Source organism: Elgaria multicarinata, chromosome 18 (assembly GCF_023053635.1).
Source record: "Elgaria multicarinata webbii isolate HBS135686 ecotype San Diego chromosome 18, rElgMul1.1.pri, whole genome shotgun sequence".
Classification (NCBI taxonomy): Eukaryota; Metazoa; Chordata; class Lepidosauria; order Squamata; family Anguidae; genus Elgaria; species Elgaria multicarinata.
In genome coordinates this window covers 13400166-13419376 of record NC_086188.1, presented here as the reverse complement: position 1 = coordinate 13419376, position 19211 = coordinate 13400166, and the positions used below count along the sequence as shown (strand labels likewise).

The 19211-nt window shown below is 46.7% G+C and overlaps 2 protein-coding genes across 2 annotated transcripts in view; both read right to left on the bottom strand.

Moving 5' to 3' along the window:
• Positions 1 to 19211, bottom strand: part of VSIG10 (V-set and immunoglobulin domain containing 10) — a 497585-nt gene that overhangs the window by 356846 nt on the left and 121528 nt on the right. The gene's annotated exons all lie outside the window — the stretch shown is intronic.
• KSR2 (kinase suppressor of ras 2) overlaps positions 1 to 19211 on the bottom strand; it is a 227243-nt gene that overhangs the window by 172581 nt on the left and 35451 nt on the right. Inside the window, exon 3 of the mRNA XM_063144251.1 lies at positions 15790 to 15940. Coding sequence (XP_063000321.1) covers positions 15790 to 15940 — 151 coding nt within the window. The remainder of the gene's footprint in view (positions 1 to 15789; positions 15941 to 19211) is intronic.

Below are 19211 nucleotides of genomic sequence, written 5' to 3'. Positions count from 1 at the left end.
ACTGACATTGTCCCTTATCCCAATTTATTTCCATCTCATGCACTTGTGACTTAAAAAGACAAAGGCAGTACTTTAGAAGGACAGCAATTATTTTCCTAGACCACCTTTTGATGGCACTAAATGCCTCAGAATCTTAACCCTTCCCAAAACTTCACCAGGTATTCCATGCCTCCCTTTTCCACAGCTCAAGAACTACTGCCTTAAGAGCTAGAAAGTAAGAAAAGCTACAACTCTTAATCAAATTTGGCACCCGATCAGTGATCCTGTCCCCTACCGTTGATTCTTCTTCTGCTGCTGCTGCTTCCATACTCTTGTTTCACAGTCCATGAAAGCTATTTTGGTGTATTGCTAAACTTTATTTATTGTTTAAGGGCTGTGTTGTTTTATTGCTATATGCAAAATGGACCAATGCCTGGGTATGCTGGACAAATAGCCTGACTTGGAATAAGTCAGCTGCCTGCATTAAAGGCATATCTTGATAGCCATGTGGACTAAGAACGTAAGAAGAGCCCTGATGCTGGATCAGACCAAGGGTCCATCTAGTCCAGCACTCTGTTCACACAGTGGCCAACCAGCCGTCGGTCAGGGATCAGCAAGGCAGGACATGGTGCAACAGCACCCTCACACCCATGTTCCCCAGCAACTGCTGCACACAGGTTTACTGCCTCGAATACTGGAGATAACACACAACCATCAGGACTAGTAGCCATGGATAGCCTTCGCCTCCAGGAATTTATCCAACCCCCTTTTAAAGCCAAACAAATTGGTGGCCATCACTACATCTTGTGGTAGTGAGTTCCATAACTTAACTATGCACTGTGTGAAGCATCCTTCATTTTATTTGACCTGGATCTCCCACCAATCAGCTTCATAGGATGACTCCACTGGAGATTCTAGTATTTTGAGAGAGGGAGAAAAATGTCTCCCCACCCACATTCTCCATACCATGCATCATTTTTATTTTTTATTACATTTTAAAAAGAGAGAGCTAAAGCTTGGATTACCAATCAGAATGGACAATACTGGGCCAGATGGGACCTGGAATAAAGCCGATTTCTAGGGAGCATCACTGGTAAATAGAAGACAACATGGAGCACGGTTCAAGGCAGGATGGACCAAAGTTGTTCCAATGGTGGCTTATTCCAAATGCAGGCTTTTAAGCCCAAAGCCTGTTGGGCCCCACCCAGAGCTCAGCTGCAGTAATCAAAGCTCTCCTTTCAGAGCTCTATTCCTGAGGAGACCCTCTCTGCAGGTGAGTACTCCATTGCACAGGAGCCTTACTCGCCTGTCTCTTGAGGCGATGTCGCTCCTGGGGGTCGGGGGGGTGCTCAGCTGCTGCCTCAGAGGCAGAGTCCCTTTCTCCTGGCAGGGATGGTCCTGCAACTACCTCACCTGAGGGCTCAGGCTCCTGCGGGTCTGATGGTGGCCTTGGGTCTGGGGCTTTGGCTTATGGGGCAACCTGGGCTTCTGGGGCCTCTAGCTCCTCCTCTGAGGAGGACTCCTCAAGTAGGGGCATGACAGGAACCTCTCGTGCAAGCACTGAGTCATTACTGACTCTTGGAGTGACGACTGCTTTCGCTGACGTTTTCTTGGCAGGCCTTATAGCGGGGTGGTTTGCCGTTGCCTTCCCCGGCCGTTATTACCTTTCCCCCAGCTAACTGGGTACTCATTTTACCGACCTCGGGAGGATGGAAGGCTGAGTCGACCCAAGCCGGCTGCCTGAAACCAGCTTCCGCTGGGATTGAACTCAGGCCGTGGGGAGAGTTTCAGCTGCAGAAACTGCTGCTTTACTGCTCTGCGCCACACGAGGCTCTAGGGGCATGACAACCCACCTGGAATTGCAGCACCACTGCAAACTGCTTGTTCCCCTGCCTCTCGCTATGGCCCAGGCAAAGGTAGTGATGAGAAAGAGAAGCAGTAGATGCCACGGTCTACTTGCTCACCGGCTCTCTGCCTGGCAAGCAAACCGGTGGTACCAGTGATGAGGAAGAGGAGGAAGAACAGCTGGCAAAATGGCAGTCGAAGGTAGACTCACCGAGAGAGGGGACACACTGAGGGTTCTTCACCCAGGGGCCCGTGAAACGCTATAACCAGCACTGGGGGACAGCCATGCATTTTGTCTGAATTGACGTGTGTGTGTTGTTTTTAGAGTAGCAAATTTAATGTCATGCACGATCGAAGCCAAGAAGAAAGATGCAGTCAGGAGAGAGCAGGACCGTAATTACAAGGTGGGGGACCGGGGGTGGGGAGGGAGAGCAACGTCTCCTCTTCGAAACATAAACAAGACTCCAGAAGCCAACTTCCTCGCTGGGCAGGGGAGATGCAAAGCATGAAGTTGTGACAGGTTTTCCCTGGACGCGGCACAGCCGGACGCTTCCGTCCAGCCAGCCCGGCAGCGGGAAATCAATGCCTCCCTGCAGAATTTAATTTCTTCCTCGCGATGTGCCTGCACTGCCACCCCAGCCATGCCCCTCTGCCTTAAAACAAAGGAGGGGGGAGGCACTTGAGCTGATTTAATAGCGGGTGCATTTCTTGTTTCAGGCTATTCAAGGATTTTGCCATGAGCCTCTTGCTGACACCTTTGGCAGGTGGGAAGATTAATGTTAGAGGCCTGCATGCACTGCTTATGCTAAGCTAATGCTAAATAATAATAATAATAATAATAATAATAATAACAACAACAACAACAACAACAACAACTTCAACCCAGATTACCTAAAGGTTTATCTTCTCCCATATCTACCTGCCCACACCCTAAAATGGTCTTCAGCAATCCTTCTCTGGGAACCTCTGCCAAAGGAAGTGAGGTGTGTAGCTACTAAGAAGAGGGCCTTTTCTGCTGTGGCACCCTGGTTAAGGAATGAGCTTCCCGGAGAGGATCACCTGGTGCCTACGTTGTGCTCTTTCCACTGCCAGGTGAAATCCTTTTTCCCCCCCCACCCCCACACCAGGGATTTTAGCCTTTTAGTCCTGCCATTTCAAATCTGTCATTGTGTGTTAAATCTCTGCATTGCTGCTAGCTTCTATCTTGGTTCATACCATTTTACTGTAGTTTTAAACATTTATATTTTATATTGTATGCTCCAGTTAGTGGTCTTAGTTGAGTTGATCTGGCCAGAGAGGTTTGGGCAGTATAGAAATGTAATTAATTCAATTCCGGCTGGACATCAGGAAAAAAAACCCTGACTGTCAGAGCAGTACGACAATGGAACCAGTAACCTAGGGAGGTTGTGGGCTCTCCCACACTAGAGGCATTCAAGAGGCAGCTGGACAACCATCTGTCAGGTATGCTTTAGGGTGGATTCCTGCATTGAGCAGGGGGTTGGACTCGATGGCCTTGTAGGCCCCTTCCAACTCTGCTATTCTATGATTCTATGAAAGGTTGTCACACATAGGAGGGCCAGGATCTCTTCTTGATCCTCCCAGAGTGCAGGACATGGAATAACGGGCTCAAGTGATAGGAAGCCAGGTTCCGGCTGGACATCAGGAAAAACTCCCTGACTGTTAGAGCAGTGCGACAATGGAACCAGTGACCTAGGGAGGTTGTGGGCTCTCCCACACTAGAGGCCTTCAAGAGGCAGCTGGACAACCACCTGCCAGGGATGCTTTAGGGTGGATTCCTGCATTGAGCAGGGGGTTGGACTCGATGGCCTTGTAGGCCCCTTCCAACTCTACTATTCTATGCTTCTATGATACTATGATATCATCATAATCCTGTCATTCGTCCATACAAGGCATATAAAGTCACCCACACAGTTGTCAGACCCCGTAGATATCCAAGCATAAAAGGAGTGGATCCCAATGAGGTCGCGTGAGGGAGAGCCTGCTTTAAATATCAGGGTGGGGCTAGTTAGCGCCCCTCCTCTGATCGCCATTTCCAACCTGACCCTTTAGCCCACAACGGCAGAGAATGTCACAGGGAGTGGTGCTGATCCTCCCGCTTGATCTGACCTACTCGATGACCCTCCTCCTCAAAATCCTCTCGTTCTCCGGTTCCCACCATCCTGGGTAATAAATCCTGGGTGTGGTATGAACTCAGGGGATGCTGGTAGCTCCGATTTCACTGGGGTTATGAATCCGCTCTGGGTTTCAGTCAGAAGTTCCAGCTGTAACTCTAAGGGAGCTATCCAAGATGCAGAACTCTTATCCCCCAATCTAGGTTCAGCACCTTGGATAGCTCTGATGCAGGAAGCCTTTACTTGCAGCTGGGCCAGAGCTGAAGTTGCACTGATTTCATGTAATCCGTTGCAGGGATAGGCTGCACCTGGTTCCCACTCTTTGAGGTTTCCACTAGGGCTATGCACGGACCCCCGAACCGCTTTGTGGGCTGATCCGGAACTTCCGAATTGGGCCCGAACCACTTCGGGCCGATCCGCCTGTCCCCCGCTCTGCTCTACGGAGCGAGATTCAGAGGAGCGGATTGGGATTTTGCCCCCCTTCCCTACTTACTTGCCTCCATGGCAGATGTCGGAGGCAGGTAAGTGGGGAAGGGGGGACATAATGGGGGCCGATAAGCCCAACTCCTGGCTGCCCCCTTACCTGTGTCTGTCACGGTCCATCGCGGGCTTCAATTGAGGCCCCGGTTTGAAGCCAGAAAAGGAGGCTGCGGCCTCTTCCAGCTTGAAGATGGGGCCTCAACTGAAGCCCACGATGGACACAGGTAAGCCCCCTCCCCCCTGCCCCCTTACCTGTGTCCGTTGCGGTCTTCAATTGAGGCCCCGGCTTCAAGCCGGAAGAAAAGGCCGCGGCCTCTTCCGGCTTGAAGCCAGGGCCTCAATTGAAGCCTGCGATGGACACAGGTAAGCACCCCTCCCTCCTGTCCCCTTACCTGGCTCCATCACCATCACCGCACAGTCTGTGGCAGTGCCAGGTGAGTCCCCTCCTCCCCCATTTAACTGCTTCCGGTGCTCCAGATCGAGGCGAACCGCTTCACCTCGATCCACAGCCCCCCTGACCCGATCCGTCTCCGCCTTTGTCAGAGGCGAATCAGGCCGCTCCGCTATCGCTTCTCTGAAGCAGAGCACAGCCCTAGTTTCCACTGCAATGCTGGAGACTAAATCAACCCTCTTTGATTCGGAATCAGGCCCAGATTCTACAGCATTAAGGTCCTCTGCAGTGCTTGGGGCAGTTCCATAAAGAGGTGGGCTCCCTTGGGGACCAACACTCACTGAAGGCATCTAGCCCTAGGGGCCCCTTCCCCAACCCCGTTCCCAAAAAACTGGAGCCCACACCAGATCCACAGCAGTGCCAAATCATGCAGTAAGGTCAATGTTACTGTGCTCCCAACTGTAGGTATGTGGGACAGCAGAATGAAACAAAACCCACCTGCCCGCATGTTGAGAGAATCCACATGACTGGACCCCAGGAGTCACCCAACTTCTGTGAGTTTACAAGCAGCCACTACATCACCAGTGGATGCATAAAGAGCCAGAGTGTTCACTCAACTCGACAACACTATCATCAGGGCCGGCTCTACCATTAGGCAGAGGGAAGCAGCTAGCTCAGGCAGCAGATGCTGGGGGCAGCGGTAGCCCTCGTGGCTGGTCTTCCTCACCTGTAGTTGTTCTCAGTGGAGATGGGGTTGCCTGTTGCTGGCCTCTATCCCTGCCTTGCACCTCCTAAGTTAGCCTGTCACCCTCCAGGGCATCAGAGGATGCTGTCCCTGGCACCTGTGTGGACAATTCGGCTGCCAGTCTGGTTAGCTTCTGTATGTGGGATGGAATGTGTGTGGAGGCAGGGGATCCAAGGTGCTGAACCCATTTTAGGGCTATGCCCCAGCACTTTTGCTAGCTCCTTTAGAGTTCTGGGCTGGTTCTTACTTAAACCCAGAATGGATCCACAGCCCCACCAGAATCGGAGCCACCAGCCTGCGCTGCCTTTGCCTCTGAAAGCAAAATGTCTTGACCAGCCCCGCTTGACGTTACCCCACAGCACCCTCTGCTGTTCGCAAGAGGCAAAGCAAGCGGAGTTTACTTGTAAATATGGAAGAGCAAAATTAGCCCCGGGTAATATCTCTGGGTGATATGCAGTAGTTTCTCTGGGTGATATGCAGTAGTTTGACAACAGGTTTCAACACCCTGTGGCTTAGCAACAGCCACAATAAGAACAGCTCTGATGCTGGATCAGACCAAGGGTCCATCTAGCCGAGCACTGTTCGTACATGGCCAACCAGTGTCAACCAGGGAACAACAAAGCAGGATGTGGTGCAACAGCACCCTCCCACCCATGTTCCCCAGCAGCTGGTGCAGACAAGTTTACTGCCTCGAATACTGGAGATAGCACACAACCATCAGGGCTAGTAGCCATGGATAGCCTTCTCTTCCAGGAATTTATCCAACCTCCTTTTAAAGAGATGTCTGAAATGGAGACCATCAGGAAATATATTTGTGGTTGAAAGGACTACAATCTCCAGCTGGTACTAAAACAAATTCCTGGGATAAGTATTTTCTTTTATTAAATAAATAGTAAATATTTATTTGTACTAACAGATAATAAATATGTATTTATATTAACAAGTAATTACTATTCTTTTGCAAACTGCCCAGAGAGCTTCGGCTATTGGGTGGTATAAAAATGCAATAAATAAAATAAATAAATAACAAATACTATTTATTTCTTAAATGTCCTGAGAGCCACTGTGCTCCTTAAATCGAATTCTATTCATCCATTTATTGCAGTCGACAGGCCAAAATAAAACCAAATAAGACACAACAATCTCAGATACAAATAAAAGCATAAACACAGGCATTATTATCTCATATATGTATATAAAACAGCAAATGATAATTCCCACCAAAAAACATCCTTCCAGCATGAGATAAATAATTGTATCATTGTTCTCACTGCTACCGGTGAAAAAACTGGTCAGTACTATGACATCCATGGGATTTTGTCTGTCAACAAGTATTTAACATAAGAGTTGATCTGACCTTCCAGATAATGGCCAATTGCTTTCTCATGAGCTCCAACATAACAATTACAAGAACAGAACATGTTCCAGAGATTTCACCTCCTGGTTACTATAAGGACAGACCCGCAAGGACAGGAGAACACCAACATACCTTCTCCAAAGGTAAATGAAGGTTCTTAAAATAGGCAGCTGACTCACAAAGATTTTCATCAAGAATGCCTACATACCCAAGTAGAAAGGTCCCAGAATTAAAGGTCCCAGAATTTGTTGCTTTATTGGGGTTAAAACAGAGTCTGATCTGATTTGAAAATGGAAGGCGTTCCTTTTTCAAATCAGATCCAAATTGGATTCAAATCAGATTCAACCTTTGGGCCAACAGACGTCATCCAAGCACTAGTACACCTATCATCAGGAAGGTATGACACCAATTTATAGCCTTGAGCCAAACATTCCAGACTCTCACCTCAAAAGGAGGCTGCCCTGTTCCCATTAAAATGGCTGCATTAGACAGACATCTTGGAATTTGCAAAAAGCTAACTTCAACACAATTTAGATCCAAAGACACTTTCTTAATACAAATAGTTCCATAAAAGAGCTGAGGAATTATCTTGGCATTATCTGCCTCCAATAGCTGCAGGGATATACTGCCCCCTTTTGGTGTAAAAGAAATGTAAATCAGCAGACTGGCTAACTACTAAAGTTTTCTGGGATGCTGAGGATTTATGAGTAGACCAAGACTTCAGGGGTAAGACAGCCAGTGCTTTCTTCAGGGCCCTCCCAGCCAAAGGCTACCAAGTTCTGAGTCCCCAATAAAACCTTCATCTCCCAGCCTTACAGAAGTCTCACAATACAAAATCAGGTGAGGGCCCTTTAACAACCCAGGAGGGGATCAACTGATCGCATTACAGGTCTTGTCAGCCTACATAATGCTTCAGTTGGTTTGAACTCCCTGCTGAGACAACATCCTCCTATTGTCCTAGTAAGAAAGAGTTTCAGCCAGCAGGACCTGCTTAGAGCTATCTAAGGTCCTATTTCCTCCTTGCCTTGATCTGCCCTCCTGCGTTGATCTTACTACCAGCTTCCCCTGAGAGCCCTAAGGGACCACAGAACAGCCAAGAATTTGGGGCTTTTAGTTAAAAATAACTCCCAAAAAGAAACAAATAACTACCGTATTTCTTCGATTGTAAGACACCATTGATTGTAAGACGCACACTAATTTCAGTACCACCAACAGAAAAAAAAGCTTTGATTCTAAGAATAATAATCGCACCTGCGATTCTAAGATGCACCCCGTTTTTAGAGATGTTTATATGGGGAAAAAAGTGTGTCTTAGAATCGAAGAAATATGGTATCAAATCTGAAATCTGCTCACCCTTGCAGTAGAGGAACTGTCAAACTAGGCCTCCATGCTAGGTTTTTGCAAGGTTCACGAGGTTTTGTGTTCCGAGTTCTGCTTTATACTCTTTCTATGGTTGATGCAGAAATTCTTCAATGCTTTCATTGCCCATTGACTAGAATTTTTAAAATAATGTTCACAAGCAGAAACTGCAACAAAACGTTGCAGTGTATCCTCGTAACAGCGATGCTCATGTTCAGTGTTCCAGCCAGTGATGCCATCCTCCAGGATATTATGGGTTGTCAAGTAAGGGGTGGGCCACCTTCTGGGGTCCAGGGGATGCAATGTTCCCTGCAAAACCCATTGGGGGATGCATAATCAGGTGAGGGGGTGAGCCCACCACACACACACACAAACACTTGCACACAATTCCTCTCCCCACCAGCAATCACATTCAGTGTGGGAGGGAGAGCCTTTAACCTGCCCCCTCCACATACTCCCACCCTGTAATCCTGATCAAAGTTGCTGCTTCCCCATTGCTACTAGCAGCAAAGAAATAGAAATTTCTGCACTGGAATAACTGGAAGGAAGGGAGGTTAAAACCTCTGCCCACCCTGTGATCCTAATCAAGGTCACTGTTTCCCTGCTGCTATTCACTGTGAGAAAACAGCAATCGTGATGGAGATCGCTGCATGTGGGAGGAGGTTAAAGTGATGCAAATCAAGATCACTGTTTTCCCTCACCCCTAATAACAGTGGGGACCCAGTGATCTATTCCCTGCCAGCCAGGTGATGGTTGATCTAGTGGGCCAGGCATCCTGGGGTTGGTGGGCCACATGCAGCTTGTGCAGGGCCGGCTCTACTATTAGGCAGAGTGAAGCAGTCACTTCAGACAGCAGATGCTGGAAGGCGGCAGCAACGTGTTGGAAAAGAGACCTGTGTGCCATATATCCTGTCCCCCCCGTAAGTTTGGTTGCTGACTTCAGGTGTAGTGAAGGATGCTGTCCCATGATGAGTGTTGATCTGCCAGTCTTCTGATGAGGACCTCTTGTTCCTCATCTCAAGCAACGAAATGGCTTGGGCCGACCCTGAGCTTGCAGATTGTCCATACTTAAAGGGGCAAACCCCCTACCTTATTTTCCATTTGTCTTTCCCAACAATCCATGGCTCCTGAAATTCATTAACCCTGCTTAGTCTTCCTACAACCGTTTTGGGGAGAGGGAGGGGCTGCTCTCTGTAAAGAAAACCTTTTGCATTTCCTCAAGTGTGTGGATGCTTTCCCTGTTACTTCTCGGTGGCCCCCTTTAAGCTTCGTCTATTGGCACTCAACCACCTGAGTTCACTACTGGAAGGAATCATATCCTAGTTGCTTTGCTGGGGCCATTATTTGATGAACATCACCACCACCAGAGAATCATAGAATCATAGAATAGCAGAGTTGGAAAGGGCCTACAAGGCCATCGAGTCCAACCCACTGCTCAATGCAGGAATCCACCCTAAAGTATCCCTGACAGATGGTTGTCCAGCTGCCTCTTGAAGGCCTCTAGTGTGGGAGAGCCCACAACCTCCCTAGGTAACTGATTCCATTGCCACACTGCTCTAACAGTCAGGAAGTTTTTCCTGATGTCCAGCTGGAATCTGGCTTCCTTTAATTTGAGCCTGTTATTCCATGTCCTGCACTCTGGGAGGATCGAGAAGAGATCCTTTTAAGTATTTGAAGAGTGCTATCATGTCTCCCCTCAATCTTCTCTTCTCCAGGCTAAACATGCCCAGTTCTTTCAGTCTCTCTTCATAGGGCTTTGTTTCCAGACCCCTGATCATCCTGGTTGCCCTCCTCTGAACACGCTCAAGCTTGCCTGCGTCCTTGTATTGTGGAGCCCAGAACTGGACGCAATACTTTAGATGAGGCCTAACCAGGGCCGATTAGAGAGGAACCAGTACGTCACGTGATTTGGAAGCTATACTTCTATTAATGCAGCCCAAAATAGCATTTGCCTTTCTTGCAGCCATATCGCACTGTTGGTTCATATTCAGCTTGCGATCTACAACAATTCCAAGATCCTTCTCGTTTGTTGTATTGTCCCATTTCTTCCATTATGGGCTGGTTCTTTATGCTTTTCATAAAGAACCAGCACACCCACACACCACAATCCGGCAATTTGGTGCATGCCTAGCAACTGAAGGATATGGCGTCCGCTGGTCATTGTGGAATTTGCCCTGAGGTTGCTAGGCAACTGCAATGTTATTTTCACTTCTATCTGACCAATGCAAATGGTCAATTAGAATCCGGAAGGACACACAGAGAAGGTGAGGAGAAGCAGGAGAACAGGTCCTGTTTTATAATATTATAAGAGGTAGCAAAGACAAAATATTTCTTTTGCACCTCCAGCAGTTATTCTTTAACTTTCTTTGTCACTCCTCCTTTCAATAAGCTGTTGGCCACACTGATGTGAGAATGATGGCCCCAGGGAGAGGTTTTATCTCTCTAAAGAATGTAATGTGGTTAAAGATGGCTTCTCTGCCAAAGGGTGGCTACATGGGGCTATATGCCAGATTTGCATTCCTTAATGGTGAACATCATGTCCTAGCAGACAAAGGGAAAAACTTTCGACCAATAGAGCATCCAATGTAACCTATGACTCGTTGAGATTGTGCACCTTAACTTGAAAATTGAATGTAACTTAACTTGCTAATCCAGAACTGACCAATAGAAGAGTTAGAAAGAGATTAACACCCTCTTGTAGTCAGGGCCTATATATACTGTGAGATTCCTTTTTTCGGGGTGCCTCCATCTTGTGGAACCGGAGAGTACCCCCATACTGCAGTGTTGGAAGTAAATGGATTAAGTGTATTCTCCAGCCCCGTGTGTTTGATTGGCTATTAACGCGCCGGGGAAGCAGGCCATGTGAACAAGAAAACCTCCCAGAGATAACAGTATGGATGTTTTCACCCATGAGAGACTTCAAAAGCCTCTTTCTTCAATCTATCCAGCCCAGAATATTCATTTGCATTACAAAAGTTTCACTTCTACGTAACAGCAGATCAGATTTTCACACCAATAGAACAAGAGAGATTCAAAGGCATTTTAAGCCTCACTTGCAAGACTGTTCTAGGGCAGCGGTGGGGAACCTGTAGCCCTTAAGACCTTGTTGGACTCTAATTCCCATCAACCCCAGCCAACATGGCCAATGGTGATAGCAGTTAAAATCCAACAATATCTGGAGGGTTACAAGTGCCCATCTCTGCTCCAAGGTGACTGGTAAGTCAAAGCCAAGGATGGGTGGGAATTTCAGTTCAGTTTTGTTAAGAATTTACCAAAATTCACAAATTTATCACTACCTCAGTTAGGACAAAGGCTTCACATTGCTGCATGTTGACGTACCTTGGGTTCTATTAGATCTTTAGTGGGGTCTGAGTAGGACAGGCTTCACAAAGAAGCCAGTCACAACAGATCAGCACCACAGGAAGCTGGGATTGGAAGCCAGAGAGGGTTGTCTGCATATTGCTACAACAACAAGCAGAACAAGACTGAGCCTTAAACCAGAGTTTGGCTGCATTTAGGCTGGTTGGCCCTGCTTCTACATTGACTGAAACATTTTCCCTTAAAAGGGATGGGACTATTTTAGGAGCTTCAAGCTGTGATGACATGAGAATGGCTGTGGCAGACTAGTATTTTCATGGCCAGATTCTGAGGATGGCAATGTGACCTCTTCTGGAAGCAGAAGATGAAGGTACAAGGTCCTGGTTGATGACAGCTGCTTTGTTGGCGCATGTATAGATATTATTTATTGCAGTCTTTCTCAAGCTGGTGCCCTCCAGAAGTTTTGGACAACAATTTCCACCAGCTTGAATCAGAATGGCCAATGATCAGGGATGATGGAACTATAGTCCAACCACACCTGGAGGACACCAGGGTGCAGAAGTCTGTTTTAAGAACTTTTTGTGCCTCTTTCCCTGAAATTCATGGATTGCTGACAGACTCCATGATCTGCTCAGCCAGCTGCTTTCTAGGACCATGGCTCAGAAGTTCAATTAATTTGGGCCCTTAATTCCAATGCAACTCTTTTTGATTGCTGTGAACTCCCACGGACTGTTCAAGCAAACGGTCTCCCATTTTGCATCTTCTCTATTTGGGTCAATTCTCTTGAGCTATTTCTTTCACCAGTTTCATGGGTGGTGGTTGTTCCCCATCCAAGTATAAACCCCTCTCTCGTTCTTGGGTGTTTTTGCGGGGAGAGCGGGGTTGGGTGTATGTGTTTGGGGTGGGGGAGAGTAGTATTGATTCTGTTCAGACAACACACTAAAGCCACAATGGTTAAGCGTTTTGAGCTAAACGTTATGGATTAGTGTGTCATGTGAACCATTCCTAACCACGGTGGCTACATAACCATGGTTTAAACAAGCTCACTAAGCATTTGCGGCAAAAGGGTTAGCGGCCTAACCATGGCTTAGTGTGTCATCTAAACAGGCCTAATGTGGTTCTGTATCATGGCTGGTACTTGAAACTCAGGCAGCTGTACAGTAAGGTGGATGCACATGGCATCACCCCAGTGCACATGCAACAACATTAGAAGGACCAACACTGCCCAACTGCTAGCCAAGAAAGCTCGCCGTTTCTGAGATGACTCCGAGTCAAGCTGATTGGAGTTCATCAGTACTACAAATAAGTATAGTAGGAGGGAGCATTTGGAGGAGATATGCCTTAGGGGATGGGGAGAACTACCAATTAAACTCCATAACATACACGTTTTGGATTAGGCCAAGCTTCGGCTATTGGGAGGTATAAAAATGTAATAAATAAATAAATAAATAAATAAATAAATAAATAAATAAATAAATAAATAAATCTACTGTCTGAAAAAGGGATCTCTGCAAAAGCCGCACCACCATCCCTGATTCTGAGCTAGCACCCTCCAGGTTTGGTGCACCACCGTGGGGCACTCTCACAAAACCAAAAGTGTAGTTTTGTCAATCCACATCTTGTCCAGATATGGGAAATTTCTCAAATCCCTGTGAAACAGGATCTCTACTGAAGAGGTCCTTTGCTGCCCCCTACTGGGAGAGAAAGGAAGCTTGTGTCCGTGGCTTTTATGAACCGTTTACTCTTCCACCACAAACTTTCTTTTTCCCATGTCGCTGGGCCTCTCGAACATCCTGCCTCATCCGGCTGGAGTTTGTTTGATATGCTGAGCAAAGGGTTGCAATTGGCTCAGTCACCTGAGCCAAGACACAGAGACATTCGCGAGCATAATCTGGGAGAAAACCCCCCAATCTAAAATATGGTGCTCATTCACAAGTGGAAAAAGAATCCCTTCGTCCAATTTAATTGGATTCCCATAGTATTCGTCATTCTCTTGTTTTGTGAGGCATTCCCTAGTAACTTTGTGGAAATGGGAGAAGAGACCCCCAAATGATGGGTTTTGGGGGAACAACTTTCTGACATCAAACGTGCCATAAATGAACATAAGAAAATAAATCTTATGGACACAGTAAGCTGCCTTTTGTGGAGTTAAGCGATGGATCCATCTAGCCCGGTTTCGTCAGCACTGACTGGTAGCGGCTCAAGGGTTCTTTCCTCACCAGGGATTGAACCAGGGAACTTCTGCATGCAATGCATGTGCTCTGTCACACTGAATTATGGGCCCTCCCAAATCTTAAGACAGCCATCAAAAAATCTGATGCTCAGAGAAGTTCTTCTTCCACAACTGCACTCATTTTCAAGCACCCAATAATATCCTGTCCCCGTTTTGTGATTCCCGGACAAAGGTAACATTATTTTTTCTAGAAGTATTGAATTTTGTAGGTTTCGGGGAGTAGAGCAGCGGGTAAAAATGCCACCTTGTAGTTAAAATGGTAGACAAAAGATTCTTCAGATTCACCGGCAAATCAACAAATATCCCACCAACTGCCACCACCAGCACCATGAATTTTGTTTGGGATGTGCAATCCCGCAAAAGAGGGAAAGGAAACATTTGGCAAATATCTTGAATTCTAACCACACTGCTATCACTAGCTGGAGATCTTCTTCAGATCTTTGGGAGGGGGGGGTGATTGGAAGGAGAAAATGTAGTGTTTACCAAGCAACCAGCTTGCATTCCTTTCACTTCTGGATAATCCAGAAACAGCTGAAAAACAATTATCCATTTGTCAATGTGTGTGAGTTTCTAAAGATTAACAATGAAGAGGACAGGTCTCTGCCCTGCGGAGTATACAATTTAAAAATGCCACATCAGTGGAAGGTAGGAGACAGATGGGTGGAAGGTAGGAGGCAGAAGAAAGGGAAAAGAACAGAAGAATAAGAACATAAGAAGAGCCCTTATGCTGGATCAGACCAAGGGTCCATCTAGTCCAGCACTCTGTTCACATCAGTGGCCAACCAGCTCTCAACCAGGGACCCACAAGGAGGACATAGTGCAACAGCACCCTCCCACCCATGTTCCCCAGCAACTGGTATAAAGAGAAGAGAAGCAATAGAAGAGAGAGTAAAGGGCAGAAGAATATAAGAATAGAAGAAAGGGTTAGGAGCAGAAGTATAACAGTTTGGTGGATCTGCATGTACATTGGCTTAGTTTTAGTAGAAGATGAAGACCTTGTGGATGGGTGTTAGAGCCCTGCCATCATCCTCTGGCTAAGCAGATGGGCATGCATCTCCCTAGCCTTGCAGAAGTCTCAGGGCACAGAATCAGGCAAATGCCATTTAACAATCCAGTCAGCTCCTCCAAGAGTGGTGGAGCTGACCACACTATAGGTCTTGTCAACTACATAAGGCTTCAGTTGGTTTTAGCTGCGTGCTGAGACAACATCCTCCTATTGTCCTAGTAGGAGAGAGTTCCAGCCAATAGGATCCACTCGGCGCTATCCAGGGTCCTACTTTCTTCTCACTTTGATCTGCATTTCTGCCTTGAACTTTCTACAAGGGGTGTCAAAGGGATCCATCCAGGGGCTGAAATTCACAGAGCTTTCAGTAGCTCGGACCCTTGCTTACACAAGACCTGGCTTGACTCTGTATTGAGTCAGGCCAGCTTGTGGATCTTCATGTTGTTGTTTTTAATTGTTGTTGTTTTTAATTGCTATTTATGAGAATTGCAATTGCGTGGTTATGGGGACAGTTCAGATGAGTGCCTGCACTTCAAAATTCAGCACTATACCACTGTTGGATGGCAAGCAAATCTCTCACTGGCCAGAAAGAGAGAGAGAGAGAGAGAGAGAGAGAGAACGAACCTAACCCAGGTCACTAGTGGGGTATTGCACAAGTGGAATGATTAAACCAGGTCAGTATTCAAAGCTTCGTAGCTTGGAGCATTACAAGAGCACAAGCAGAAACAACAGAAGTGGTCTCTGTCCCTGAGGATGCTTTTTTGACCCACCTGGTGTCCTCCCAATATGTTGGACTACAACTCCCAGCATTCCCAGCCAGGAATGCTGGGAGTAGCGGTCCAAAATATCTGTGTGTGGGTGTGTGGAGGTTGGGAAGGCTGCCATGAACAGATGCCCCAAGTTCTGACTCGTGGTGCTCAGGAGAAAGAGAAGGCGTGTTTCCGCACCTGACTTATGGACGCTCCGGAGGCAGGAGAGTGAGGCGTTGAGCCGAGCGCATTCCTCCCTGCTCGCCCCGAACTTCTCCACCGTCTCGCAGACCTGCTCGTCAGTCATTTCCAGAAGGTCCTCCAGGTTCAGCTGGCCTGGAGTGATTTCCTAGAGAAAGAAAGGAGGACGTGGGGTTATAAAGAAGAGGGTCTCTCATCCTGCCAAGTTAAAAGGATATGGATCCGCTACCAGCAGCCTGCAAACTAAATCCTGCCCTTCCTGAGAGAGATTGTTTATCAGAAGAGGGCTGTGGTGTTACACCCCACAAGTCAGTTCCCGAATGTATGTCTGCGGTTTGTAAGTCTGTGGTGAGTTTAGAATGATGGCCTGAGTGGGCGGAGTTAGAAGGTCTTGGGAGGAGGGAGGAGTGATATATAAGGGAATGACTGAGGGGATTGGGGAGACTTTTTAGGTACTCTTAGAGTCTTTAGTGCTCTCTGTGTTTAGGGTACTTAAGTTCTGGGAAATTTGAGGTTCAGGGTAGAGAGTGGTGTCTTTGGAGTGTGGTGTGCACATAGTTGATGTATATTAATCAATACAGATAATAAAGAAAGCTCAAGAGTGATTGTGTGAGAGAAAGGAAAGCGTGTATGTGAATGAGTGGAAGGATTGGATGAAAGGTTTCAATTATTATTATTTATTTATTTATATAGCACCATCAATGTACATGGTGCTGTACAGAGTAAAACAGTAAATAGCAAGACCCTGCCACATAAGCTTACATTCTAATAAAATCATAATAATAAGGAGGGGAATAGAATACAAACAGGCACAGGGTAGGGTAAACAGGCACTGGGTAGGGTAAAACTAACAGTATAAAGTCAGAACAAAATCAAGTTTTAAAAGCTTTAGGAAAAAGAAAAGTTTTTAGCTGAGCTTTAAAAGCTGCGGTTGAACTTGTAGTTCTCAGATGTTCTGGAAGAGCGTTCCAGGCATAAGGGGCAGCAGAAGAAAATGGATGAAGCCGAGCAAGGGAAGGAGAGACCCTTGGGCAGGCGAGAAACATGGCATCAGAGGAGCGAAGAGCACGAGCGGGGCAATAGTGTGAGATGAGAGAGGAGAGATAGGAAGGAGCTAGACAGTGAAAAGCTTTGTAGGTCAACAGGAGAAGTTTATATAGGATTCTGAAGTGAATTGGAAGCCAATGAAGAGATTTCAGAAGTGGAGTTACATGACTTGTGAACTTTTAAAAATAAATTTTGATTGTTTTGTTTTTAAACTACCACAAAAATCCCACGTGTCTGTTTGGCATTTATCATCTGAAGTTTACACATTTAGCACCCACTCTGACAATCATTCACCTCAGCACATATAACTCACAGCACATTATTTTATTATTGAAATCCTTCTCCATTTGAACCCCTTTCTCCACATAGTTTGGAGGAAGGTGGTTTTTATCCCTTGCCTCAGGCGTATCAAGCGGTGGTGCTTGGCTTGAGCAGGGAGTAGCCGCGGCCAGGCTTGGTGTTCAGAGCCTGTGTCGTGGCAAGGGCCTCTAACAAAATGTTCTGAAATGCTCTGCAGAATTTTAGCCGGCCGTGACCGGCTAAAATTCCAAGAGACTCCATTCCATTCCCATTCCCATTCCCATTCCCCCTCCTCCTGGTTTCCATGTTCATCCCCAGTTATTATTCCATGACCACTGAGCAGGCTCAGTCTTTTGGGTCTGCTCTCTTGGGAGCAGGGTCCGCCTTCCCTTCAAAAGACGTGCTGTATTTCTGTAATCTTCGGGCTTTCCCAAAACTTGCCTGCTGACACCTCCCTCTTCTTTGCAGCTGCCATTTTGGCAACATAAGCTGCAGCATTCACTACTTGAACATCAGAAATAGAGGAGGTGATGATGAGTACTGTGCAAATAATGTTTTGGAAGGTCGTTCAAAGCAGCGGAAGCTGAGAGCTCCAAATTTGTTGGGGCTGTGGATTATTATTTATTATTATTTATTACATTTATATACCGCCCCATAGCCGAAGCTCTCTGGGCGGTTTACAAAAGTTAAAAACAGCGAACATTAAAAACAAATATACAAAGATTTAAAACCGTTGAAAGCATAAAAACAACAACAATATCCATTTAAAACAACTATTCCGAGGTCAGTTAAAAACACAGTGTATGTGGTTAACTGCCTGGAAGAAGAGAAAGGTCTTAACCTGGCTCCAAAAAGATAACAGTGTTGGTGCCAGGTGAGCCTCATTGGGGAGATCATTCCATAATTGGGGGGCCACCACTGAAAAGGCCCTCTCCCTTGTTGCCATCCTCTGAGCTTCCCTCGGAGAAGGCACTTAGAGGTGAACCTTAGATGTTGAGCGTAGTTTATTGGAATCCATTCCAATCAGAACCAGCCAGAAATCAAAAGGAGCTGTCCAATGTGCTGATGCTCATATCCAGACTAGGTTTTTGGAGAGCTCCAATGGAGTTTCTGGCTGGTTCTGACTGAAACCCAAAATAGATTCACGGCCCCACTAAAATTGGAGCCACCAGTCTCCACTGGCTCAAAGGCCTTCGTACAGATGTATTTATTTATATTTGTGGCTTGCATATCCTGCCTTGAGGAGCAAAACATGGTGTAGATGTTTCTCCCCGGCGTCCCATTTTACCCCCACAGCCACCATGTGCCACTGAAATAACCTGTCAATCAACCTGGTAATCGACAGGGTATTCGCCAACCTGGTACCTTCTGGACTTCAGCTCTGACACATCACCACCAACTACATCAAGCCATTTCCCACATCACCCGAACAGATCTGCAGAAATGAGCAAATGTAGCACCTGCCTGTAAAGGCCTGGGGATGCGGTTTATGTAAAGTGGGAGGAGCATGGAATGGAAGGAGGCGAGAACAAAATACCCATTGGAAAGGTGAAGGGTGTAGGTGGAGAGATGAAGTGAAGGCAGCAAGAGAGGGTTGATGGAGAACTGAGAATCTAGGGTGACCCTATGGAAAAGAGGCCAGGGCTCCTGCATCTTTAACAGTTGCATAGAAAAGGGGATTTCAGGCGGTGTCATTTGTATGCATCCAGCACAACATGAAATTCCCTCTCCATCACAGCAGCTAAAGCTGCAGGAGCCTTGCCCTCTTGACCAGATACAAAACAGGGCAGGGCTCCTGCAGCCTTAACTGTGGTGATGAAGAGGGAATATCACCAGCTGATACCTGCTGAAATTCCCTTTTCTATGCAACTGCCAAAGGTACAGGAGCCCAGTCCTCCTTTCCATGCGGTCACCCTAACTGAGCAGGAAATTCAGGGAAACCACCAGTGTGGAGAACAAGAGAAAGAAGCAGATAAAACAGCCTGTAGCTGGAAGAAGAGTGAACCTCCACAGTAGAGAGGGCCAACAAGAGAAAACTGAAATATTCCAGGACAAGGATCTGTTGTTGGTCA